Here is a 27,492-nt window from a genome sequence, read left to right on the forward strand (position 1 = left end):
GTCTCGTCATAGGGTCCTCGAACAGAATATTTTCCTAGCATATTGAGCTAACTCCTCAGCTATTTGTTTTTTCACGATATGATAGTAATAGAAAGATTCGACCAAATGTTCGCCGTTTTTCGCCATTTAATTTTTTTGGAAACGATGACGTAAACATTGCATCATCTCTTCCACAGGTTATACACTCATACACGTACAGGGGTACTATGCCATCACATGCATTATCTCGCATAGGCTGAATGACTGACTTCATTTGCGCAAACGAGTGGCTTATCCTATAGTATATTAGTACTCGAGAATCCTTGATTGGGTTCCAAAGTATTAATGAACACTCCCTTACAACGCATTGTCTATGGAGCAGTGTAATACACATAATCATGCATAACTCGCGAACGCAAAATCGGAATTAACTGAAATTTTGGGAATAGGTTTTTTTCGTGGATATCTAATGAAAATGACATAAATAGAGGATGCTAGGATCACGAAATACTCCTTTAATAAGCCTATGGCTAATTTGGATATATTAGATAATTTAATATTTAGATAATATGGATAGTATTAATCGGATATTTCAGATGGGGGGGGGGGGGGGGCAAGTTTGGGCAAGCCGAGGGAGGTGCAAGTTTTTTGGCATTTAAGTGTAGTTATGGCATGATCTGCTTGCTATACATATAGAGGCGCTATTTATTTGGGTGACATGCTGTTTTTAGATCGGAACTACAGAATTCGAGGACATTCGTTGTTGAATGTGGAATGTTTTTGCTGCTTAAATTACATTATTTGGGGATGATGTTCGCGTATCTGCTATATACAGAGTGAAATGAGAAGGCCTTTTAGGTAATATAAGTGGAGTGGATATTTGTAATCTTATTTATTCATTTGGTAAAGATGTGAAACAAAAAGGCACTAGTGCTAAATTCATGATAAGCTTACCTATGATCATGATGATATTTCGAGGAAGTACCAGGTGGAAACGGGTAATTTAAGTTGGCATACTTTTATTATTTGTTTCCACACTTGGAAGGAAATGAGTGTAATAGTAGTGCAAATATTACAGGAAAAGTAGTGGTAGATAAGTTCCGAAACTTAAGTGGAAATTGTACGGTACTATATTTTATATGAAAAGAAGATTTTTTTAAATAAAAGTATTTGACATGTAAATTGTACTACTCTATAGACTAGTCCAGCCCAATGAGGTAGAAAGGATAGAGTGCCCTGCTCGCCGAATCTGTGAAGCCGGTTTGGGTCCCGGTTTGGGTGCTGTATAGAACTATAGATACACAAAGTTGAACAAATCATGTATTTTTAAAACACATTAAATTTCCTAGTATACCATTGTTTTTATCAAAAATTGCTGAATTATAAAGGCAAACACGCTTGAATCTGGTATTTCATCAGTGTTGCCACGCTAAACAACTCTACCACTTTACGAAATTTCACCTTCAGTCGCCGTTCCTGTAGCGCCCGCATGGCAATGGGCGAATGAACTAGATTTAGGAGCGTGCTTGCCTTTATTATTCAGCAATTTTTTGATAAAAAATGGGACACAGTAAAGTTGAATATGCTAAAACATGTAATTTATTTAATTTTATTAATCCATACATGCTAGAGTAAATTCAGTTCCCATTTTAGTTGTATTCGATGCTGATTTTGTTAGGTCCCTTCATTTCATAATGGCTTATTCAGTGTGTGATTGTCAATGAAACGGCAACGTACCAGCTCGAGCTCAGCGATCTATGTTTTTCTATGTCATTAGTCCAGCCAGACATTCTCAAATAGTATATTCACATGGGCAGATGTATTTCCATGCAGTACATGCAGATGATGCACATGACACACATACAATCAAAGTATTCTAGCCATACAATGTAGTAGGTTAGTCCGAATGATCAGTCCCAGAACAAAATATTAATTTCTGACATGATCGTGTTCTGGGTCTGAACTGTTTCCATATGAAATCTTGATGGCAAATTGGACAAAAGAAGCACATGGTTCTACTTGACAGCTTTTTAATCCCTATTCATGTTACGTGAATCACGCTATTGTGGACCATCCTTCTGACACTTGAGTGTTTGGACAAGCGGAACGGTCTTTTGTCTAGACTCTGTTTGTAAACAGACGAGGAGGTCAAAATTGTCATCCTCGTCGAATGGGAAAGACAGCATAATAATACGGCACTAATAGTAGCTATGAAAGGTGAATTCAAATTTGCCATCAAACCGCATAATTTTATATATCAAATTAATTAAAGCCCTTGAGTAAAGAGAGCCAAAACTGAAAACTGTTATGTAAGGGTGTCCACGTTTAAACGTTTCACATGTAACCGCCCATTAAATGCACTATCCGCTTAGAAAAATCGCTAACCGCTTAAACGTAAAAAAAAAAAAAAAAAAATGTTGATAAAGTTTTTCAAAGTTTTTCCTACCCTTACACAAAGTCTAACCACCCCCAAACATTACTACATGTATACAAGCCTACCCTAGCCCAACTAACCTTTAACCTAACCCAAAACCCTTGCCCTTACCCCAAAAGGGAATTAGGGGAGAAATTGATTTCACCTGAAAATTGGACCTAGGGTAGGACTCAGACTTGTAGTCGAGTCACTGAAAGTCGAGTCCGAGTCGAGTCGAGTCATCGAGCCCTCGAGTCTCGAGTCGAGTCGAGTCATGAAGCCTTCGAGTCCGAGTCGAGTCGAGTCATTTGAAGTTGTCAGTCGAGTCGAGTCGAGTCGAGTCAGGCCATTCTGTCGAGTCGAGTCGAGTCGAGTCGGATATATTTTGTCGAGTCATTTCGAGTCACTTCACGTTTTATATGCTCATGATACCAGCTGTCAACTTGATAGCCCAATTTGCATGAATTTGTACTTTATTGAAATTAAAATCCCAGTGAGAGTACATAATATTAATTTATGAATCTATGTGCTCCATCCAGTGCATTGTGGAAATTAGTAATCAGTCAGACTTGTAGTATTGCCATTAAGACCCGCCATGAGTATGGGTACGGGTGCGTGTCCCGGTACAGATTTCAGGTCATGGGTAAGGGTACGGGTACGGATCCCTAGCCTTGAGTATTCAGTACGGGTCCATTCCAAAATAGGGTGCAAGTACGGGTACGGAGCCATGGGTACGGGTACGAGTATGGGTATGGAAATTGGGACTCGAGTACGGGTAGGCTGGTCCAGTAGTGGTATGGAAATTGGGACTTCAAGTACTTGTATGGGTCCTATTATGGGTATGGGTATAAACAAATAAAATTAATCAAGTACAAAAAGAGATCAAATATTGGTGGTCATAGTGAATCTAGCCTAAAGGTGGCATATTGCAAGTGAAAAAAATATGTCTATGTACAGTATGGACAGCCAGACTGTGCAATACTAATTTCCATAGATGTATCGTTCGAGTCTCGGCTCGGCTTGGACTCGGACACAAAAGGACTCGGACTCGAAGGCGAGTCCGGTCCGAGTCCAGTCCAATGTCCACATCTATGTAAAATGTGAAATGATTATCTAAAAATGTAAAAATAGATCTCAAATTTGTTGACTTTACTTATTTGGCCATTTTCCAAATGAATTGGGGGCTGTCAAATCTGTGACCTGTTATTATTCCTACATATCCACCAAATTATTTAGATTTATCTGTCACTTAGCAGAATCATATTTTTGTTATCATTTAAAATGAAATAATTGATAAAAATTTCTACAATGTAAGACTTCTTTCATGGAACTTTCCAATCCATTAAGCTCAAGCTTGAAAGAGAAACATGCACACTGGACCATACATCTCAGCTCCCACTCAGTAGGATAATAGTTTACATGTAATACTGCACAGTGCACACAGCGTATAGGTATGCCAGGCAAACCTATCTGCTAGTCAGCCAAATTTGCCTAGAACACAATACATATTTACATAGAAATTAAAAAGAACAGGTAGGTCAAGGAAACCTACATAAATACTAGTATGTTGTCTATACTTCACTTGACCCAAATATATGATTTTTTTTATGGCGACGAGACACTCGCACATGGAATTTTAGGGGGATTTTGACCCACATTTTGATAGCAGTTCCACATAGAAAAGCTGCTATCATCATGAGACTAAGATCTAGAAACACCGCCGAAATCCCAGACAAACTAGTACCTAGACCAGTGACTTTGATTCGCGTAGTGAAGCCGACACTGCTTAGCAACGACTTGAACAAGGACGCATACCTGGACGCAAGTAAGCAGATAATGATACAGAACATGTTGTATTTGACGTGGCGCGGGCGATAACGGCGCAGTAACCACGCAACCGAGAGCGTCAGAATGTACGCGATTATCTCCGCGCCTAGTAACCCCGTCAATCCGTCAATATCACCTTGGATACAGGGTTTCACCTCCCGCTGTGGTAAGGGATGGGCAGTCATAGGTCTAGGTGGTATATGTCTATGACCGAAATGCTGTTTTGTTAGCTGAATCTTTTAGATGAAAGTCAATCTTTGACAAGATGTAACTTTGCTACAGAAAGTGCTATGACAAAACGGTTTTCAGTTTTGACTTTCTTTACTCAAGGGCTTTAATTTGATATATAAAATGATGCAGTTTGATGGCAAATTTGAATTCACCTGGCATACCTACAGCTACATGTAGTTTTTACCTTCAGGAGTAACCTGATGGACATGGCTTTTGAAGAAAGTGTATACGGTTGGTTGGTTGAGTCAACAGTGTTGGGTGGGGTTTGGTAGAGTGGTGTGTGGTGTGATGCAGTGAGTGACCTACAATTTTATCATCAAAATGCCATAAAATTATGCGGAAACTTTAAAATTGACCTTTTTCAGCAAATTTGTATTGTAAATTTTTCAAATAAGAAATAAAATATATAATTTTGCTCCATTTTTGCAAATAATGACCCATTTTTTCAAAATGTTGTACCAAATGACCCCTTCTTTCAAAATGTTATACCCAATTACCCCTTTTTCATTTTGTTATACCCAAACTAAGCAATGCCAATAGGTAGATACCTGTCAGATTAAAGTTGAATGAACCCCCCCCCCCACCACCAACGGGCATGGCCTCTCACCCCGAAGTCCGACTCGAGCGGACTCGAGTCCGACTCGGTCTTATTTTTGTTGGACTCGGACTTGGCTCGGACTCGCACCCCTGGATTTGGACTCGAGTCCGGACTCGGACACAAAAGGACTCGGACTTGGCTCGGACTCGGATACAAATGGACTCGGCTCGGCTCGGACTCAGGCAAACTGGACTCGGGTACAAGTCTGCTAATTTCAACATTATATTTAGCAATGATGTAGCTTTCGAGTCTTATTATGCACATCTGGATAATTACCCCCAGATGAAATAAAGCACATTTTACTCAAAAGTTTTGCTAGGCATATCCGTCAGGAGTATCTCCATTTATTTGTAATCCAGAATTGGATTTAACTTCAGCTTATCCAATAAAATACGGACCAAAAGGGTCCGTTCCAATACATCAAACGTAGCCTAACTTCAAGAGAAAATTTCTCAAGAGAAATTTACATACATTTATTGAGTCAATCCTTTAATATAAATACCTTAGAAAAGTGCATAATATTAATCCTACTTTCCTGAAGCCGAACATTCAGGAAAGTAATCTGGATATTTGACATAATTTCGCTCAACTTCTCATGCACTATTTCTCAAATATATTAGTAACAAATTATTACTATTTGTAAACACTTATGCAATTACCTATGGTGATCAAATTATTTTCATATAATTGGCTTTAAGATGAATTTTTTGTGGCCATGTCCCTTTTTTACCGCCACCTTTTTTAACCATCTAAACACAGTGTGCCTGCTCACCCGTAAGATACAGCCCTCTCGGGAATTTCCCGAGCCCATGCTTAAATTACTTACCCGTAAGGTACGGGGCTTCTCTACAACCAGGTGTGGCCCAACTTCTCACAGAGAAGTTAACCCCTCTCGGGAATTTCCCGAGCCCATGCTTAAATTACTTACCCGTAAGGTACGGGGCCTCTCAAGAACAAGGTGTGGCCCAACTTCTCACAGAGAAGTTAACCCCTCTCGAATTTCCCCAGCCCATGCTTAAATTACTTACCCGTAAGGTACGGGGCCTCGCAAGAACAAGGTGTGGCCCAACTTCTCACAGAGAAGTTAACCCAAATTAAATCCTTGTGAGATACGGGGCCCTCCAGGGAATTTCCCCGAGCCCTTTAATTTGCACACACACAAGTGTGGCCTAATTTTCCCTCTCGCAAAGAAGTTAACCCAAATTAAATCCTTGTAAGGTACATAAATGAATGAAATGAAGAAATGAATGATTGCATTAATAAATGATTGAAACATGAATGACCATGGTGCCCTCCAGGAAATTTCCCACAAACCCCTTTTGCTCACACACATTGTGTGGCCCAACTTCTCAGAGAGAAGTTAACCCGAATTAAGTCCTAGAAAGATACATAAATGAATGAAAGAAATGACTACATGAATGAATAAATGAAAAATGAATGAATGAATGAATGAATATGGGGCACCCACGACTTTAAGCGAGACCTTTTGCACACACACTTGTTCCCCAACTTCTCACAGAGAAGTTAACCCAAATTAATTCCTCGTAAGCTACGGGCCCTCCAGGGAATTTGCTCAACCCTTTTGCACACACACAAGTGTGGCCCAACTTCTCTTTTGCAGAGAAGTTAACCCAAATTAATTCCTCGTAAGATACGGGGCCCTCCAGGGAATTTGCTCAACCCTTTTGCACACACACCAGTGTGGCCCAACTTCTCTTTTGCAGAGAAGTTAACCCAAATTAATTCCTCGTAAGAGACGGCGCCCTCCAGGGAATTTGCTCAACCCTTTTGCACACACACAGTGTGGACCAACTTCTCTTTGCAGAGAAGTTAACCCAAATTTATTTCTCGTAAGATACGGGGCCCTCCAGGGAATTTCCCGGCCCTATTGCACACACACAAGTGTGCTCCCATCGCTTTTCTCACAGAGAAGTTAGCCCAAATTAATTTATTGTAACTAACGGGACCTCCATGAAATTTCAAACATGCTCAAAGTGTGGCCCAACTTCTTAAAAAGAAGTTAACAGCAATGTATTAACCGCAAGTTACAAAGCCCTTTTTCAGAGATTTCCTGAACCCCTAGATCTGTGTACCCAAATGAGGATTCCTCCCAAAAGAAGTTCATAACTTGTGAACTTGTTGAATCCAACCCCTTGGTCAATTAACACCCTCTTCCTGGCAGTTTGCCATTACCTAGAGGCTACCATTAAAAACTCATATTTCAATACACTTTTGGTATACATGTGATCCTCAATATCCCATACAATATGGGGTCCTCCCAGTTGACTACTGCTCCCCGATAAAATTGAATACTGAAATATGAAAAAAATAAAATTTTGGGTGTGGTGGGTGGGAAAAATTTTTCCATTACCAAACTCCAGAAACATCTTACTCCTTTCAAGACAGATATCCTTATGGCCTTATCCTGGAAAACTAGGCAGGGCAAGAATGTCATTGACCACTTCTCATTGGCCACCGCAAACAATAGATCCTAAACATCACTGGCCCTTGGATAATGCCATTCCTAGGCAACCAATCAATAAATCAATCAATTGGATTTGACCAGGCACTGGTTTTGGACTAGTCTATTCCACAGGGGGTAAATTTGTTTATTGTATATAGATACAATAAACTTTATTACCCCCAGATGAAATAAAGCACATTTTACTCAAAAGTTTTGCTAGGCATATCCGTCAGGAGTATCTCCATTTATTTGTAATCCAGAATTGGATTTAACTTCAGCTTATCCAATAAAATACGGACCAAAAGGGTCCGATCCAATACATCAAACGTAGCCTAACTTCTCAAGAGAAAATTTCTCAAGAGAAATTTACATACATTTATTGAGTCAATCCTTTAATATAAATACCTTAGAAAAGTGCATAATATTAATCCTACTTTCCTGAAGCCGGAACATTCAGGAAAGTAATCTGATATTTGACATAATTTCGCTCAACTTCTCATGCACTATTTCTCAAATATATTAGTAACAAATTATTACTATTTGTAAACACTTATGCAATTACCTATGGTGATCAAATTATTTTCATATAATTGGCTTTAAGATGAATTTTTTGTGTCCAGGTCCCTTTTTTACCGCCAAACAAGTTTATGGCACAGAAACTTGCCCACCCCCCCCTTTTTTTGTTTTTGTTTTTGTTTTTACCTTCCAATTTTGAGTAAGAGACTTAATATGAACCACCCTTTTCCTTTGATCACCTGTAAACCCCAGGCCTATTAACGCCCAGTAAAGGCCCTTGCAGAAAATGCACACCCTTGATTGGGGGCGGGAGGTCATTGACACAACACTAGTATTTGAGATAATTTATCTCAACCTTAAGCCCCAATGTTTTGTCATTTACATCTGACCAAGAACGTGTCTGACCCCTTCCCCGCACTATATTTGTGCATTTCAGACTTACTCTTGTATACAAAATTGTTCACATTGTTAAGGCTTTGAGCCTAAAGAAAACAATCCTGGTAGCAGCGGCTACTGAAAACTCGAAAACTCCTCTATTTATTATCATTATTTATTTTTAGGAGAAAAATTGAGAACGAGGATGACCCTGGCTTACTACCCCATGGCACCCTGGTGATTGAATTCTTCCTACTAGGAAACGACACCGGTTCCCTGCCCTGGACCACCGACACCCTTATAGAAGGCAACTTGAAAGCTGACACAAAAGCTTTTCCTCAAGTTGATGTTTTATTTGAACTGTTTAAATTGGTTCCCGGCATTGGTTAGTCTGCTCTGAAGTGCAAACCGACCTGAATTGACCACTGTCACTTTGACCGTGTATCAGAGCCCCACATAACCCATTTCTAATGATGTAACAAGCCAATTACCTTTACCGCCAATTCGCAGAAGGCGCTCCAAATGGATATATTTTTTTATCCACTAACGATAAAATTCTGAAGTGAGCAGACTGACTATAATTTAGCTGGACAAATATAATACTGCCCAAGATTTAAAGCAACTTTGGTAAAAGTAAATTAACTCATGTCCCCAAAACCCTGTGACCGTTGTATACAGCATTCATGCATAATAGTCATATAATAAAAGAAAGAAACGGCAAGAAACATAGCAAGTTAGGCTACCTGCGTGTGCCTAACTCGATAATTACAACACCAATATGGCACCACCTGGCTTTGCTCTGGTTGTCAATCCGACCCATCTTGCATACATATCTATCATTTGTTCCCAAGGAACGATGTTGTCAGACAAATTATTGGCAATTAAACCATAATGTTAATTAACCCATATTGACAACATACAAATAAAAGTGCTTGCATCCCACTTTGTCTTGTCCTGCCATAGGCTTGCTTTGAAAATACAATGTACTGGGCTAATATATCATTAGATATATTATATAGGCTCCTTCTATCCCTGTCTATATTCAATATTTTTAATCGCCAAACATGTTCATTGTTTATCACCCATGACTATTAGTCCGACGGGTTCCCGAACCCACCAGGGCTCCAGTTGCTAACTGCCAGCATCAACATGTTGATTCAACCTTAAATGCAATTTAAAACCAGATTCGTGAACATCCAATGATTGGAGTCATCATATATAATATAATATAAATTTAATTCATGCATCCCACTTTGTCTCCGCCTGCATGCCATAAGTTCTCTGCTATCATTTCGCTTTGACGTGGGAGAAATTGTCGAAATAATGCTCCAAACATATTATATATCTTTCTATCCCAAGTTTTTGATCGCCAGACGTGTTCATTATTTATACTGCTCACCTCTAATAGTCCACGTGTTAGTAGTCCAGGACCTGCCCGGCCTTAGTTTATCACTGCCAGCATCAATGTGTCTATTCAACCTGAAATGAATCAGAAAAAAAACAGAAAAAGGGAAGCAACTCGACAGTACAGCAAAGCCTACCACTCCACAAAATCCCTATTTCATTCCTATTTACACATTCACGACTTGTAGAAATCACTGATAAAACAAAATCCTTATACACCACAGATAAACAGGAATGTTGTTGCTGCTTTAGTTGACCACACGCATACATGAAGAATTTTATTTCTATTTATTTATTACGGAACTTGATGACGATACAACGTGTGCTTCCGACTTCCCAATTTCGTGCGAATTGATCTTATTAATTTTTGCTACCTTCCAATGCTGATCATACCCAAGCCTCATGAATTTTCTAACATCGAATGATCCGAGCGAATGATCTCCCAAATGACTATCCTTGCAATTACTTATATTTTCCCAATCCCGCCTATCTCGATCACTTCCAATTTCCTTGGCTTACATGCTGGTCTCGAAATGACCTTGAGGAAAGCGAAAAGTTCTAACATCTATAACTTATCATGCTACCTTTTTTGACCAAGCTCCACAAACCTATCATATGTATCCCTTTTTGTTAGACTCTGTTGAATCCCATTACACTGAGTTGCATACCAATCTGATCATGATCACTATTTGACTTGATAACCAGATATGACCCTGAGAAATTTTGACTTGGTTGCACCTCCAATTCCCCAAAATCCATGAAAATCCCACTTTTACCTTATAAACTTCCACTTTTTTTTTTTTTTTTTTTTTTTTTTTTTTTTGGGGGGTTTTTCTTCTTCTTTTTTCTATCCAACGATCCAACCCGATTGCCAGGCCCGGACGGACCCATAAGACCTTGAAATTAACCATAAATATTGAAACAAAGAAAGTGGCAAAAACTACACCTCACGATCACCCTGACTGACCATAAAAACATAACGAGGAGTGATGCAAAACCCAAGCTAAAAAGTTACCCTTGAAAAACATCTTGTAAATTATAACCAGTCTCGCACTGCTTCCAATCTTTTTTGAAATCCAGAGTTAGATGACCGATACCGATAACTTCCTAATTACGATCCTACTTTTGGATACGCAACCCACAATCCATGCGGTTTGGCCCCTGAATGACCCCAAATTGACCTTGAAAATTTTGTTTCCTCCTTAAGATGGTCGCCCAACCTAATTTGATGAACCTGGATGACTCGAAATTGACTTTGACATTTTTGTCCCATTTCTGTGGTCACCCCCATCCAACTTCATGAACCAACGACCCTATGGCGCTTTGACCCCAAATGACCTCACATTGACCTTGCCCTCTTTATCTTGTTTCGATGTTTGCTTATTTTGAATTGATTTGTACAAATATAAAATTTCCCTTGAAAAGATGTTAACATGATCACATGCGTCCCGTAGATCACCTGAATGCATCTAATTACATACAAATTCGCTGCAAATTTTTGGTAAACATCATCACCGTGGTGGTGGCACCCTTTACATTTTGCCTTGCCCAGTTCTGTAAAACCCAGGCTCCAAGGCACCCCATTAACTGAAGCTGTTAACCCCACTAAAATCGCCAAACAATATAAAATCTTACTTAATATGGTCTGAGTGACCTCATGCACATACCATATCCAATACTTGACAGCCTGACAAACTATCCCTACCTGACATAATGAATTAACATAACAATTTGCCCAATATTTTATTTTGTTTTCTCATTTTTTCTTCAAAAAACAACAATGTCATGCACATCATTGCAACTAATTAAATATTCGCAAATTGTCACAGCGGCAGTGACACCATCCTTTCCCAATTTGCCACGCCCATTTCTCCAAAAGCCCCACCCTAGCCAAATTGTTTAATTACCCGACCAATTCTCCCTATCTAACCATCTGAATTATTCATGATACTAATTACCTGTAATTAATGTATTTATTTATAAAATTTATCATACGTGATAAATTTATATCTCCTGTAAACGATAAACATGGTAAAAGGAGATGTTATGATCACATGATTGCAACTAATTAATCATTCATGAAATTGAAATTTGATCAATCGCAGAACCTAGTTTATTCCTGCAAGTATAGTGAAGTTTCGAAATTGTAGTTGATGTTTATTTTTTTTATTGAAATGTAAGCTTACTTAAAACTTGCTCACCCTGTATTGTTGTCCATGTCCTAGTAAGTATCCACATACGTAATCAGATGTTCCGCCGGTTTTTACTCGGCTGGCCTTCCCAAATTGCAATACTCTTTTCCCAATACGCAGATTTCGCCATCAGACTGTGACAAATCCCACTCGTTGCTGTGATTTGCTGCTATGGATGCTTTCGACCATGTTTTCATTTACACTTCCATATACTCCATTTCTGCCGAAAGATTCAGCATCCAGTATTAAATTTATAACCACCTTGACTGCTGCAGCTTTTTGACTGATGAGCGATGCCCTGCATTCCTGTAATGGTTCAAAATTCTGCACCCTTTAGAGTATATAGGCCTACTAATGATATGGCACAATACTACACCAGGGTCGTATTTCGCTGACATATATTTCCATCTTGTGTTGAGTATCTACCCTTTTTTTCACTTGTCCGTGTGCTATAGCTTTCTACAGTCATTGTAACACCTGAAGCTCATCCTGTCTTACCTCCATGGTATTACCAATGTGGTGTTTTGGTGTCTCTCATGACAGCCGCCATTAATGTCATCGGTGTTTCTAGACACTAGTTGCCGACATATTTTGTGATCATGCTTCCATCGCTTCTTCTTCGATTTAACCATTCTCTTCTTTCCCGTAGTAATACTTCAGATGAATTCTCACTACAGTCAAACTTCAAATCAAGTAAAGTACTCGATATCAGCCGACAGTAAAACTCAGAAAATTTCTAAGTGACCAAAAATTTTTCCATTACCAAACTCCAGAAACATCTTACTCCTTTCAAGACAGATATCCTTATGGCCTTATCCTGGAAAACTAGGCAGGGCAAGAATGTCATTGACCACTTCTCATTGGCCACCGCAAACAATAGATCCTAAACATCACTGGCCCTTGGATAATGCCATTCCTAGGCAACCAATCAATAAATCAATCAATTGGATTTGACCAGGCACTGGTTTTGGACTAGTCTATTCCACAGGGGGTAAATTTGTTTATTGTATATAGATACAATAAACTTTATTATATCCATGTTTTATTGATATTTTAAAATTCATAAACATCCCAAATTTCATTATGGTAAGAACCTCTCTATTCATTTGACTCGGATGCACAAGCCCAAGCCTGGGCACAATTAGTACATGTCATGATGTGGTTGGTGGAAATGCTCACACCAGTCAGTCACATTGCAATGTAGTTCTTCATGTGTGCAGCATGTAGAGGAGTGTATTTGGATGGGGAATAATCAAAATGATTAATAAAAGCTATAATAATGATATTTTAACATGATAACTTGAAATTCACCACAAAAATGAAAGTATCTCGAAATGTTTTCCCAGTTTGCTGGTTTTCTTTTCTGTATTGATCAGTCATTGTGTGAATGAGACATGTAGCATACATGTAGGGGTGTGTGCACAGGCTGTTACAATGACATGTGTGTAGCATTCATGTACATTTTGTGTAGCCAGGCTCAGCAATGATGGACAATGGACTTTTCCACCATGCCAAGTTTGAAGCATGTAAAAAAAAGGTGGATCCTTTAGCCAGATCGACAGGCAATCATACATGTACATTGTACACACATACATATTTTTTATATTTTAAGTTATTATAAAGATGCTGAGAGATAGTAAGCCCACTTTGTAAAATATAAGAATCACAATACACTGAGATGTGTGGAAGAAAACGTGCAGGTATTATTAGAAATATTAAGGTATAATTTATATTTTCGAGTCATTTTTAAAAAGTCGATTCAGCCACAGTGACTCGAGTCACAAGCCTCGAGTCATCGAGTCGCGGCCTTAAATGTCGAGTCGAGTCGAGTCATCGATTCATCAACCCTCGAGTCGAGTCGAGTCGTCGAGTCACCTTGCCTCGAGTCGAGTCATCGAGTCACCAAAACTCGAGTCGAGTCGAGTCGAGTCGAGTCATTTCGAGTCGAGTCACTAGGACTACCAATTATCGGACACTTAAGCAATTTGCTCAATATTTAAAAAACTGAAGAATATTTTCCCAACTATAGAACATCCACATAATGACCAAAGACAGCCCTAAATGTAACATCAAATTTGAATTGATGAGACAAGCCATTATAGATATATGGATTGAAAACCACATTGAGGCATCTTGCCAGTTATCGGACGCCTATGCCAGTTATCGGACACTACGCAGCCAGTTACCGGACACCCGCAAAAATAACGGCACACATCTATTTTTTCAACTCAACCAAATGCAGTTAAGTTTGTGTCTATTCCTTCATGATTTTGGGTTATATTTGGACATTGTCTGATACTTCACGGCATTTTCCCCACCGCAAACCACATTTAGGTACAATGTAGGCCTATACATTGTAGGCGCATCAACTATTTTAATCATAACATTATAATATAACTTAAACTTAACATCAAACCCTATTTATGCTTCTCAACTTCGCTAAAATAAGCTAAAATACACCTAACATAGTGCAACATGTTAATTGACATACAGCGCCGGCTGGCTGGCAACTGTTCATATGAAGGCCAGAGGGTGTCCGGTAATTGGGCATGCGCAGATTTTACAAAACAATTATCGGACACTTCGTTCAGCCGGAAGCGTTGTTAGCAACCGATCATGTCAGATGTTGTTGCAGAAACTACACAGTTTTACAAACATAATAATAAAAATATATCAGTTTTAGTAAATTATGAAAAGCTCAAGACCCACACAAATTGGTCATGCCGAATTACGCTACCTCATAAGTAACATGTTTTTAATAATAAAGAGGCATACTCTGTCCATTCACGCTCGTATTTGCGAAATAATAATAACGGAACCAGCTGCAAGGCAGCCATTTAAATGCAGTAAGTATCCGTTCTTTCATTTGATGCGATATAAATTTATGTTGACTTGAAGAAACAACTCCACATGGTCCAAACCATGTAATCGTCCGATAACTGGCATTGTCCGATAATTGGTAGTCCTACCCTATAGTTAATGTTTTTAAATGCATGATTGTGTCAATAATGTTTTGATTACTTTATTTTGCCTCATTTCACCGACATCGATTTTTTTGTTGTTGATTTTTTTACTTTTTACATACGTTTACACGGTTAACCGACCGGATTGTGGTCCGTTTAAACGGTTAGACAAATAACTGTGAATTTACACCCCTACCATTATGTCATAGCACTTTCCTTAGCAAAGTTACACCTTACATGTACCTTATCAAAGATTGACTTTCATCAAAAATATTCAGCCAACATTTAATGCATCAATTAAAAAACAAAACAGCATAGTCTCATGATAGTGCAGCTTTTCTATGTGGAACTGCTATCACAATCCCTCTAAAATTCCATGTGTGATTGTCTCACCACAAAAATAAATCATATATTTGGGTCAAGTGAAGTATATAATGATGGTCTTCCAGACTCAATATATAATTACTATTGTAGTATTTTATTAGACTTGTTGATTCTTCATGATCGCAAATACAAGTGATTTGATTATATTATCAAGCATGGTTATCAGGTATGGTCTTATGAATATTTAAAAATATTAAATAGGCCTATAGGTTTCTCATTGGATGATTCTTATAATTATTATAATTAAGAGAAGTTAGTCATAACCATAAGGTCATGACTCATGATGTTCTAAGACACTTGTTTCTAACTTGTAATATCTATGGTATGGAATGTCTGGTTTGGTAGAGATCCAATTATGAAGGAAGTAGAAAGTGTTTGTCATCATGATTATGGTTAAAAGGAATGTTTATTATCATCACAGTATAGACAACATATTTATGTGGCATGATGAAGTGCCACGCTGCTCAGCGGCAAGCGGCAGAAATATAAAACCAGCATTAGGCATGAAGGCTTGTAATGAATCGCAATTGGCATTTAGTGTTGTTGAAATGGTAAAAACTAATCAAACTGCAGTGCTAGATCAAATGGTAATCAACCAATGAACTGTCTAGAATTTATGTACAAGTGATATAAATATAAAATTTGTATGCAGTTCCAATAATTGAAACTCATGGTTCCGACAAGTGCTGTGTAATGTCAGCGTCGCCATGGTTTAGTGTGCTTTCACGTGTACACTTAGCCGTCAGACCGTGGAGTAAAGAAATCTTTGCTCTACAAATGATTGTAAATTACACATTGTAATCATTTTTCACCACAAAATATGATATGAAACACAACAATGTATGAATATATAGACTATGCCATAGTCTATTTTTGATAAATAAAAGCATGTTATTAATGTTAATCATGATGAAAGCATTCAGTTGAACTCGAAATTATACTGATATTTATTACATTAAAATATATAGGCCTACTAGTATAAAATTGTTATGAAAAAGTTTATATAATTATATTAGTGACAGTAAAAGTAAAGTGTACGTAGGCTTATATTATTGAATGCAACATATCATAATGTCGTAATTGTAATGGCACTTCACTGAACAATTCTGATTTTACAATCTGCCAGTTTATTAATCGTGAAATTCCAGGTTAAAAATAGACTATGGACTTTAAATTTTAAACGGGATTTTCAGCGAGCAAAGTCCCTAACACTCACACTGTCAATCATACTTGTTTATCAATCAAATTTAACCGCAAGCAAATACAATACGCGCTCATGCACAATACTGACGCGTTCATGCAATTACACAACACAATGGCTGCATACTTGTGTACCATGTAGTTATTAATGGTAATGATAGGTACCCGGAGGATTTAAACCATAACGAGATCTGGGCGACCAATCACAAGCCAGATCCATTTAAAGATGCATTACATCATGGCCAATTATAGTAGGCCAGATTTCCGACAATCTCATCCATAGAAGCTCATAGACAGCCGTGTTAAGCGTGAAAACCGCAATCCAATGTCAGTAGTCCACTTGGGGAGCTGACAAACAGAGGGTGTAGGGTGACTGAAAAGATCAGATGTGAAAATCTATCAATTGTGCACACATTAATTAAATCAGAGTTTTAAGCTTAAATACAATATCCATGAGTATATGCAGAATGGGCAAGTGGACTACGGGGTAGTCTAATGAATATATGGATATGTCAAACAGGTTGTCAATTTTTGTCAATTTTGTCAATTATTATATTTTATGACATATGGTCAATTTCACAGTAAAGGGTGTAACTTTTGATTTTTAGGGTCAAAATTTCAAACCACTTAAATATGTTTCTGTTTACTGTAATCATGCATAGAAGCAACTTAAATTCCAGTAAAATAATGTTTCAAGGCTTAAAGCTTTTGATTTCTGATAAAAAATTTGACATTTCCATAACATTTTGGTTAAAATCTAAGAAAAAATGTATTTTACATAAGCTCAGAAAATTATGACATGAAAGCTGGAATACATGTGAAATCCCATTCCAAAGTAAGTCAACAGATATAAGTTAAATTTTATACCATGTTTTGCTATGTTTGTAATTGCAATTTTGAAAATTTTTAACATCAAGGGTCATTTGCAATGGACATTTCCCAACCTTAAACATATTTTTTAAGTTTTAATTGGGTTCCTAAAATAATTTGAATGTCTAACTTCATGTACAAATACTACTTGATGAAAGGAACCTCCCAGCCAAGTTTCACAGAAATTGGAGTTATTTTTTAGAATTGGCAATTCAAGGGATTTTTGTTTCGGAGGCTTCAGTTAACAACACAGGTGATCATAAAAGTAAAATATTTGGCTAACTACTACAAGTTGACATGAAAAAATAGGTAAAAATATCACAATTACCAATTTTCATGCTTTGCTTCTAAGTATTGAATTTCAGTTGTGACAAAATTAAATTATCACAGCAAGTCATTTTTTTTGTTTCGTAGGCTTCATGTTAACAATGGTTAAACATTGCAGAAGTAGTTTTTTTGAAAACAACACTGTTGGGATCATCTAAGCTGTTATTTTCTTGTGTGTATTGAATCAATGATTCTATGCGGCAGATATTGTAGATTTATAACATGGTAATTTTTTCACCCATTTGTTAAGTATGGTGTTAGCTTGCATGTGAAGCCTCCGAAACGGGCTTTCTTGGGTATCAGTATATTTTTCAAACATTAACCATAATATCAATTTTTTTTTAAATTTATGACATTCTGCACATATCATGTAACAATTACAATGCAGATATCAATATGGAACACACCAATTTAGATATGCATAGATGATAATTAACCTTATTGTTGTTTCGGTTGTTAACGGAAAGTTTGTATTGGGTCCCATTTTCAAACGGTGATATATATCTCCACGATTTAAAAACAAGTACCTTGAGGATCTACTTTGCTACATTTTGATAAATAGATTGGATGAGCTCTTTTATTTATATTTGCCCAAGCTTGCTGAACAGTTTGTTTCGAGGCTTCAAAAGTTAACGGAAAAACGGCTCTTTGAAGTCAAGATTTTATAAAAATTTTAAAAGCTTGCAAATCGACTAATTTTTGTTACCCATTTCAAGTTAAGATATCAACTGTTATGAATCAAGAAGAAGTGAAGAAATAACCAAGAATTATGAGCCAAAGCTATACCCACAAAGTTTGTTATTAATTGTTAACGGAAAATGAAGCCTCCAAACGACAAATATCAAGTCCGGTTCTCAAAAATACAGGGCTGTCCACAATTAAATCTAATGTGGCAGTGTTTACTGAACATATGACCGTACTTTCAGGATAAGAAAAATTATCCATGAACTAACTGAAGAAAACACAGGGTTATAAAAAATGTTACTGTTTTTTATAGTTTTTCAAAATGGCAATATTAGGTACATTTAAGCCTGCTAAAACTGAACGCAGTAACTCCCGAAGATGATTATGCTACCCAAGGTAGCTGCTAACTAGATGACTTATGTGGCCAAAAATCATGGAATTCTGTGGCTTTATTAGAACACTACGGATCAAAATGTTAAAAATTCAAAGTTACACCCTTTACCGTGAAAATGACCACATAGTAATGAAAATAGTTTACACTGGAGACACCCCATGGCACTTCCTACAACTTGAGAACAAGTCCTCAATTGTTCGAAATTTGCTACAACTGAAGTGTATGTCAATATCGAATTAACTTTGGTTTGTCAACAACAAAGCGACAAAACTGTATCGCGATAATAGTACCGTACTTTTAAACACTCTCCATTTTAACACAGTACTTTTGATCTTTACATTCTTCATTTTTGAAGCTTCCATTGAATAGAGAATGGTCATATTCCGACAATAATTGTGAACATTTTGATTCATTTACATTATAGGTTGAGATGTTGTAGTGCCTTAGCTATGTATGATGCCTGGCAGGACATGGAACCGTGTACTCCTTCTAGCTCTCTTTGTTATGTTTTCACTCAATACTTGGTTGGTCAGAATACTGGTGACAGTATCAGGTAAGGCTTTAATATAGGAACTGCCTTTCAAAGCGAGTGAGAGCAATCATTCTCTACTGCTCTCCTTAGATCTGATATAGGAGAGTGATTTTTAGCTCTCTTTAGTTGACCATTCTCTCCTTACATTCTATTGTAAATGCTCTAAACAGCTCTCCTTGAAGGCTCCAGAAGAGCTATTTATTGCTCTCCTGCAAATTCAAAAAGACAATCCCTGTTTAATGGGCTAGTCCAGTTGAAATCCATACACCCTCTATGGAAGACTTTTATCTCCTACACAGGTGGTGTAGATTTCAAATAGAGTCACCCATTCAGGTAACCCCAATTTGAAATTCACACTCATCAATCACAAATCATTTCAAATCCTTCATCCACACTGCAGAGATTTCACGTTTGGAATGAAAAACGAATGAAATAAAAGATTGATGCAGTTATTTCATGGCAAATAATGGCGATAATGATTAATTTTTTTCGATAATTGATCCATGCTTGTTGACAATCGGAAATGTTATTTTGTCGAAAATATTGTCAACAACAGCCTTGTCGACAACAGGCCTACATGTAATGGTGCTATCCATGAACATGGATCCCTTTACACACCAACCTTAATAATGACCACTACTCCTTTGACACTGCATTCATATTTAATCATATGTGATTCTGTTTTTTCTTATACTTTTGTTTCCAATAAGATTCTGATGGTAGTGGTGATTCAGATAGTAAATCTTTGGTGAAGCAGAGGGATACTCTTCTTGACACTGTCCATGTCCTTCAAGCCAAATGTAAAGGAGACTTCTTTAATGTAGATCAGCAACAGGTATTGTATACAATTGTTTCATACACTCCTAGATAATAAGAACCAATTAGTGCAAATGTTAGTAAACTATTAGCCATGCATAAATGTTGTATAATTGCAGGACACGTTCATTTTCTTGCGGGTTGATGCATTTATATTTGCTTGTATTTTCCAACATTTTTAGTGACAATTTTGTTATAAAAATGGCAAGAATCATTTGAATTTTTGTGTGTATGAAATACCGTAAAATTCCGTCTACAAGCATATATATGCCTCTAAACGAGGTTTTTTTGACACAAGAGACAAGAGGCAGACACTCTCAACAAAAACGTTATTTGGAGTTTGAACAACTATATTACTGATAAAGGCGGCTGTGCAAACATGTATATTTGTAAGACCAATCTATTGCAATGTTTTTGAGAAGGGTATTGGCCTTTCATATCTTTCGTTAAAAAAAACTCGTTTAGAGGCATATATGCTTCTAGACGGAATTCTACGGTAGGTTAATAAATGCATATCATTTGTAGCTCAAGGAATCCTACAAAGCGGGCTTGTGCATTAGACGCATCAACATCACAGTATGCATGCATTATTTTGTACATTTTCACTCTCAACAAGTGATATGCATTTATAAATCTATAATTGGTTTAAAAGTGTCTGTGATTTCAGTTTTTGGTCCAGAATGAACTATAGATATTAAAATATCCTTCCACTTTATGAGAAAATATAAAGTTCTGTGGACTCAACAGTCCATATACTTTTGACTAGGGTTTATGTTTGAAATGATGTAAAGCACAATTGACTCACATCTGCAATTTTAACATATCAGATATTATTTACACAGTAGGCTAAAAGTAATAATACATTTTTTTGTGTTTTCAGGTTCTGTTATCAAGAATAAGAGCATGAGAAAAGAGAGAAAGAGAATCAAAACGAGTGCAGAAAGAAATCAGATTGATATTGTAAATTGATAAATTGGCAGTAAATTGATATATTTATAAAATTTAACTGAAATATTGTAAATTGATACCAAACATGTCAAAAATCTTAATTTCAAAGAGGCATTAGTGAGTCTAAATTGCCGTAGCAGATTACAGTTGAATTGGTCATGCAGCTGTTTTGTAACATCAATTTATAATTACAATTAAAGGTTTAAAGACTGTGCATCAGTTGTTTTAAGGGTATTGTGAAATATCTAAACATTGTGCTTATAGTGCTTTGGAACCGAGGAATATTCCAGGGGCACAGCAAATTAAAGTCATTAACCTCATTCATAACCGTTACTTTTCACTTTCCAATTCAATTACCGTCACATTTGCTTCTTTTAAATTTGAAAACAGAACACAATTTTAACTGTATCTTTCGTTTTCCCTGTCAAAAATCGAATAGCCTCTGAAGGAAATACCGCTATCGACCAATCACACTAGTGCGCAATCATGCAATGTCCAAAAACGTCAACCAATGTCACATGGCTTGGTCATTTTAGCTGCCGGTACTTTTAGCTACGTCACGAGATGCGGTCATTATACTTTTCCAATAACCTGCATTTGCGTCCACGTATTTAAAAGTTATTATCTGTGATTGGATTAAATATGTTGTATATATTAATGAGTTTATGAATTCATATCGTCACTAGGCAGAAAAAACTATGTACATTTTCACTGTTACTCATTTGACAAAATGGGGAACCGTACAAAATGTCAAATTTTAAGATATTTTCATTTTGTAGGAAACATCAAACACACTTAACTAATTATAAACAACATCTTTGAACAGTAAGGCAGTTTTTGTGTCCCTGCAAAAGGACGATCCCTTCAAATGTGACAATTTGTACTGTTCCCTGTTTTGCCAAATAAGTAACAGCAGAAATTTAAATAGGGTGTTACTGTTTTTCCTGCCCAGCATTGATATGTTTTATTTTTGTTCCATTTGACACGACAAGTTATCCAATTATTCTTTATTAGGTAAACAGCCCAACTGATGACAAGGCAGAGAACACAGACGTATGTTTACAACAGGTGCATGTGGATAGCAAGGATGCCATCATTTTAGGACACCAAAGAAACACAAAAGGTGATTATTGAACTTGTTTTATCCAGATTTGCAGTTGAGTCACAAAAGTCAAGGCATAGGATTACAGAATGTGACATGGAGTATGATCAGGTTACAAAAGTTGTGTCACTCAAAGTCTGCCGTAATAATGTACTTCAGACGACGGAAATAAACAAAACCTATTCTACTGGCCCGACTGAGCCAGCTTTAAGTGACTGATTTTTGAGGGTCATTTAGCCTCTTTTGTTTTGTTTTTTAAATCCCAACCAACTGACCCTACTTGGCAAGTCTGTCTGCCTTTATGACATAGATTCTGTTTCATAAAAATTAATAATACATTTTCTATCATTCAGATGACACTCTAGCAGCGTTCGAAATTTTGGTTGTCCGTTCGCCCGGGACAACTAAAAAAGTCGCCGGACAACCAAAAATACTGATTCGGTTGTCCGCCGGACAACCATAAATCTGTAGCCAAAACTCACCTTTGTACGAGTATCTTTTAGCCGATGGTAATATTTAAAATGTGAAACTATTTTTGAATAAAATAAACGTGAATTTAAACGTGGTTCCACAACCCATGAGCTGCGAAACTCAATCGCAGCCATATCTGTTTACTTTATCGAGCCCCTCGATATCGGAAAAAAAAGTTTATGCATCGGGGGAAGTTCAGTCCTTTGCATTCGATTACAAGTCTGGATTACAAGTTACAACCATAAAAAATGTGCACCACTGTTACTGAATAAGCTAATATAAAATGCATTGTATTATCATCTTGAAATTTTCAGAAGAAATCATGACCAATGTAGTAAAAAACACCCATAATTTGTAGCCAGTATTTTATAAATACCCAACCTTGGACATGTGCATCGGTAAATGTAAACAGCTGGTTTGGGCATTTTGACACATGGTCGGTCGAGGGCTAGCATGGTTCCCGAATCTGTCAAGCTCTTGCAATAGTAAAATCATGTCTAAAGAAAAACTGGCTGTCAGCAAAAACCCAGGCAAAAAATCTGACCTCTGACCGTTGCTAAGTGATTGATGATATTATTATAAGACACAAGGCAATTATAATGTGCATAAAAAATATTCAGATCAGATCAGTTTCAAAACACCCATTGTCTCTTTGGGGGATTTCCCTATGAGCTCATGAATAATTAATGAGGTATATTTCAATGGAGAATTTTATGTACATATTAAAATCTTGACTTCTTGAAAACAATCATGAATTCTGACGGACTTTAAGCATAAAATACGGCACAAACATGGATTTATTGATGATAAATAATTGATGAACGTACAACTTGTATTTTCTTGGATATATTTGATATTTTATTAGCAACAAGGTGAGTTTGGGGAAAGTGTGTGATGTGTGAATTATTTGGCGGCAGTGTATGTTTTTAAACTTGCAACTTTAAGCTTAAAAAGTTCATTAAAATTTCGGACAACCAAAAATATTTTCGGACAACCAAAAAATTTTTTGAGGTTGTCCGGCGGACAACCTCAAAAAATTGCTTAATTCGAACACTGCACTCTAGATAGGTTAAGATTCTATGGAATACAATATGGCTCAAGGAAGTTGGTATTCCAATGGGCTATTCCATTCAAAATCCACACTACCCCTGTGGAAGAATTTGGAAATATCTTCCACAGGGGGAGTATGAATTTTAAATGGAATGAACACATTAGCAGCTCCATTTGAAACTCACACTCCCTCGCGGGAAGATTCGGGTTGAATCTTTCTCAGAGGGTGTATGGAATTCAAATGGAGCTACCTAATGTGTTCATTCCATTTGAAATCCATACTCCCCCTGTGGCAGATAATTCCAAAATCTTCCACAGGGGGAGTGTGGATTTTAAATGGAATAGCCCAATGTACATGGAATATATGTGACATTGAATAAGTGTAGGGTTCAGAGAAGAATGAATCAAGAGGTGGACATAAAATAGCTAAACTCTTAGAGGAGTCTGACTGTGTTGCTGTAAGTATTAGGCATGGGAACGTTAAACGCATGTACCGTTAAACGTACGCATGATCCGTTAAACGTTTAGCAATTGTGATAAACGTGTAACACGCAAGTCATTTTCAACCTTCAATTTTCCATTCTTCAATGCTAATCAGCAGTTGAAAGTAACAAAATCTGAAGACAACCTTAATAATTTACATGAAACTTGCTCAAAACATTCATTATTTAACACTAATATGTCGAAATAATGCATAGTTTCTGACATGTTTGCGCCGTTGACTTCGCAAATTTCACCTTATGTACGGCGCCATTGGTACTAACATATTCTGTTAGAAATTCCGGTTTGGTGAGGTGCACCGCAACTATCGTATATTCATGAAATCTTGTCGCCAGACGGGGCTGGATTAATGTGTGTTAATACGTTAAACGCACACATCACTGATGCGTTAAACGTATAGGAAAATAAACGGAATAACCCATCCCTAGTAAGTATGTCTAATTTAACCATTTTCCTGATTTTATTTACTTCACCGTAGGGTTCCTGACCATAGGCATCCCAACTGTGAAACGTGAAAAGAAACTGTACATCCAAGAAACCCTGAATTCTCTCATAGAACACAGCACCAGACAGGACAGGAAAGACGTTGTAATCGTCATCTTTGCAGCAGACTTCAACAACGACTACAACAATCACATCAAAGATTTGGTAGAAAGTAATTTCAAAGAGTATGTCAATGACGGATTTATACAAGTTATTAAAGCTCCAGAGTCGCTTTTATCCTCCGTTAGAGAATTTGAAGCAAAACTTTGGCGATGAGTTGGAGAGAGTTATCTGGAGATCCAAACAAGTTGTTGATTATGCTTATTTATTTAGTTATAGCATTGATGTGGCTCAGTACTACATCCAGTTAGAGGATGATGTTATTGCCACCCCAAACTACGTGCAATCTATACGTGAATACATAGACCTCAACCAAAACGAACAATGGGTGTGTCTAGAATTCTCAGAACTTGGTTTTATCGGAAAACTCTTCCGGTCTTCGATGCTCCAACGTCTTTCCCAATTTGTCATGTTCTTCTTCGAGGAGCAGCCTATTGATTATTTATTCAAGTATTTCAATCTTCTCCATGCACAGCAGAAGTCGTTCCTTCGCGCTCCTTCCATCTTCCAACACATCGGGACTATTTCCTCACTCAGGGATAAGGAACAAGTCGCGCAGGATCGGTTTTTCGAAACTAAACGGCGAGCACATGGCGATAGTAATAATCCACCCGCTAGGGTGTTTAGTAACATGACGCCATTCAGTATGTATCTTCCTAACCTCGCATACAGCAATCAACCTGGGTATTTCTGGGGTAAAGCGCCAATAAGTGCCGGTGATTACTTGCTGATTGTTTTTGATCAACCTGTTCGGTTAAAAAGGGTACTTGTGGATACTGGTTCAGATGCTCACCCTCAGGATATATTGCAGGCTGGGGTGCTTGAAGTAAGCCGGAAGATATTACCATCTTCTCCAACTAAAGGCACTCCTGTTTGTACTGAATATGAGAAACTGGGAAAGTTTACGGAGAAGGGACAGATTGATGTCGATGATCTGGAGAAAACGCTGGGATATGATGTTGTGTGCTTGCGGATTACTATGATTAGGAGTCAGGTGCAGTGGTTAGTAGTACAAGAAATTGCTGTATGGACAGCGTGGTGAAGTTTGAAGTAAATTGGGCTACAATCCCAGTCATAAATAGTTAGAACACTTGTGTCAAAGTAGGACTGTTTGAAATCATATTTCTGTTATACTTGACATATTAAAATTTCGCTGTCTTTGGTCTTAAACTGAACCCTTCCCTACTACTACAGCCCTCCCTCTTCCCCACCAATCAATGTTGGACGTTTCTAGGGGTGCATGACCAAAAAACTACCAACATTGATCGAGGGAATGGGGGCATATTTGAAGTACTCATGTTAAAGTGTTCTAACAATTATGACCGGGATTGTTGGTGTTGTAACATTCTCTATTGTATTTGCATAAAGTCTTCACCAAAAGTAAGTCCTATACTAGCTTCAAAATTATTTATGGTATTCACAATATATAACATAGATACGTGCATTTTGATACCCCATTCGTCCGATGTCATTCGATATTAACAACAAGAGTAGTGTTGGTCAAGAAAAATACCTGAATGATCAAGAGTTGCAGTTATTTGTATTGATTTGAATTCAACTTGAAGATAATGGCAGGTTTTACATATACATTGTACATGCCACAGTGCTTGTGTAATAAACATTGATCGCTGTAATCTGCAACTTTTAAATTTAGGTATTTTTGTTAAAAACATGACTGTCTTGTTAATATTGAACGATATTGCACGAATGGGATATCAAAATCTGTGTAAATAGACCATCCTTCTCTTTAACTTTAATATTGTGAATACGATTGATAGTTCTGAAGCTATAGGCATAATTATAATGGCTACGTTACTCTTTGTGAAGTCTTTATATATCTTCCTAATTTGCCGTCAATGAGGTCAAAGACGAGGAGTTGATGGAGCATTCCTTACTGGATCAGCTCTGCATCACTTTCAAAATTCCAGTTGATATCCATTACACCCCTATGGAAGACCTTAATCTCCCATACAGGGGGTGTAGATTTCAAATGGAGTCACCCATTCAGGTAATCCCATTTAAAATTTACACTAATTTTTGTTAAATAAGTCAGGTGCGTCGGCATCAACTACTCAAAATATTGTACCTGCCTGTCGTTTATCACATGGTAGAGGATAGGATAGTAAAAACAAAAATTCCTATCGTTTATTTTCTAAATAGGGTTGTATAGAATCTGTTTTGTACTTGCAGCGATCCTCCAAAATTTGACTTGCATAATATGAGCCCAAAGAAAAATGTAAATATGAGCCCAAAGAAAGATGTAAATTGAGTCCTACTCTTTCCTTCATTTTTTTCCTATAACTGGTGAGGTACTAATTATGATTATATGTTTTTTAGCTGTTAACACAGTTACACAGCTAAACTTGACAGTGAATCATTGGTTGTTCTTAAAGAGATCTCTTTCCTAGGGTTATGGTGTGTACAATGTACAATACATGTATGCGGGTGTGTTGTACTTGTGGACATCCCTAAAAAAGAGGGAAAAGAGATAAAGAGAGGAGTTATATTACAATATATGTTTGTGTGAATCATATGAGATTCTTGTAAACATAAGTGCAAACCAGGCCCGTGTGCAGGGAGGTGCTGGGGTGCAGCCGAAATTTCAAAAGGTCAACTTTTTTCGCACAAAAAATCAAATCCAAAAAATC

General features: G+C 37.2%; 1 protein-coding gene across 1 annotated transcript; it reads left to right on the forward strand.

The window, feature by feature from the left end:
* The first annotated feature begins 684 nt into the window (after nt 1-684).
* LOC140158920 (alpha-1,6-mannosyl-glycoprotein 4-beta-N-acetylglucosaminyltransferase-like) lies at nt 685-27,193 on the forward strand. Its single transcript, XM_072182192.1, is given in 6 exon segments — nt 685-837; nt 19,246-19,374; nt 20,064-20,188; nt 22,132-22,240; nt 24,720-24,955; nt 24,957-27,193. Coding segments are annotated over 5 exon segments (1,500 nt in total). The 5' UTR covers nt 685-837; nt 19,246-19,274; the 3' UTR covers nt 25,887-27,193.
* Nucleotides 27,194-27,492: the final 299 nt, after the last annotated feature.

This window comes from Amphiura filiformis, chromosome 8, assembly GCF_039555335.1.
Source record: "Amphiura filiformis chromosome 8, Afil_fr2py, whole genome shotgun sequence".
In the NCBI taxonomy this organism is placed as follows: Eukaryota; Metazoa; Echinodermata; class Ophiuroidea; order Amphilepidida; family Amphiuridae; genus Amphiura; species Amphiura filiformis.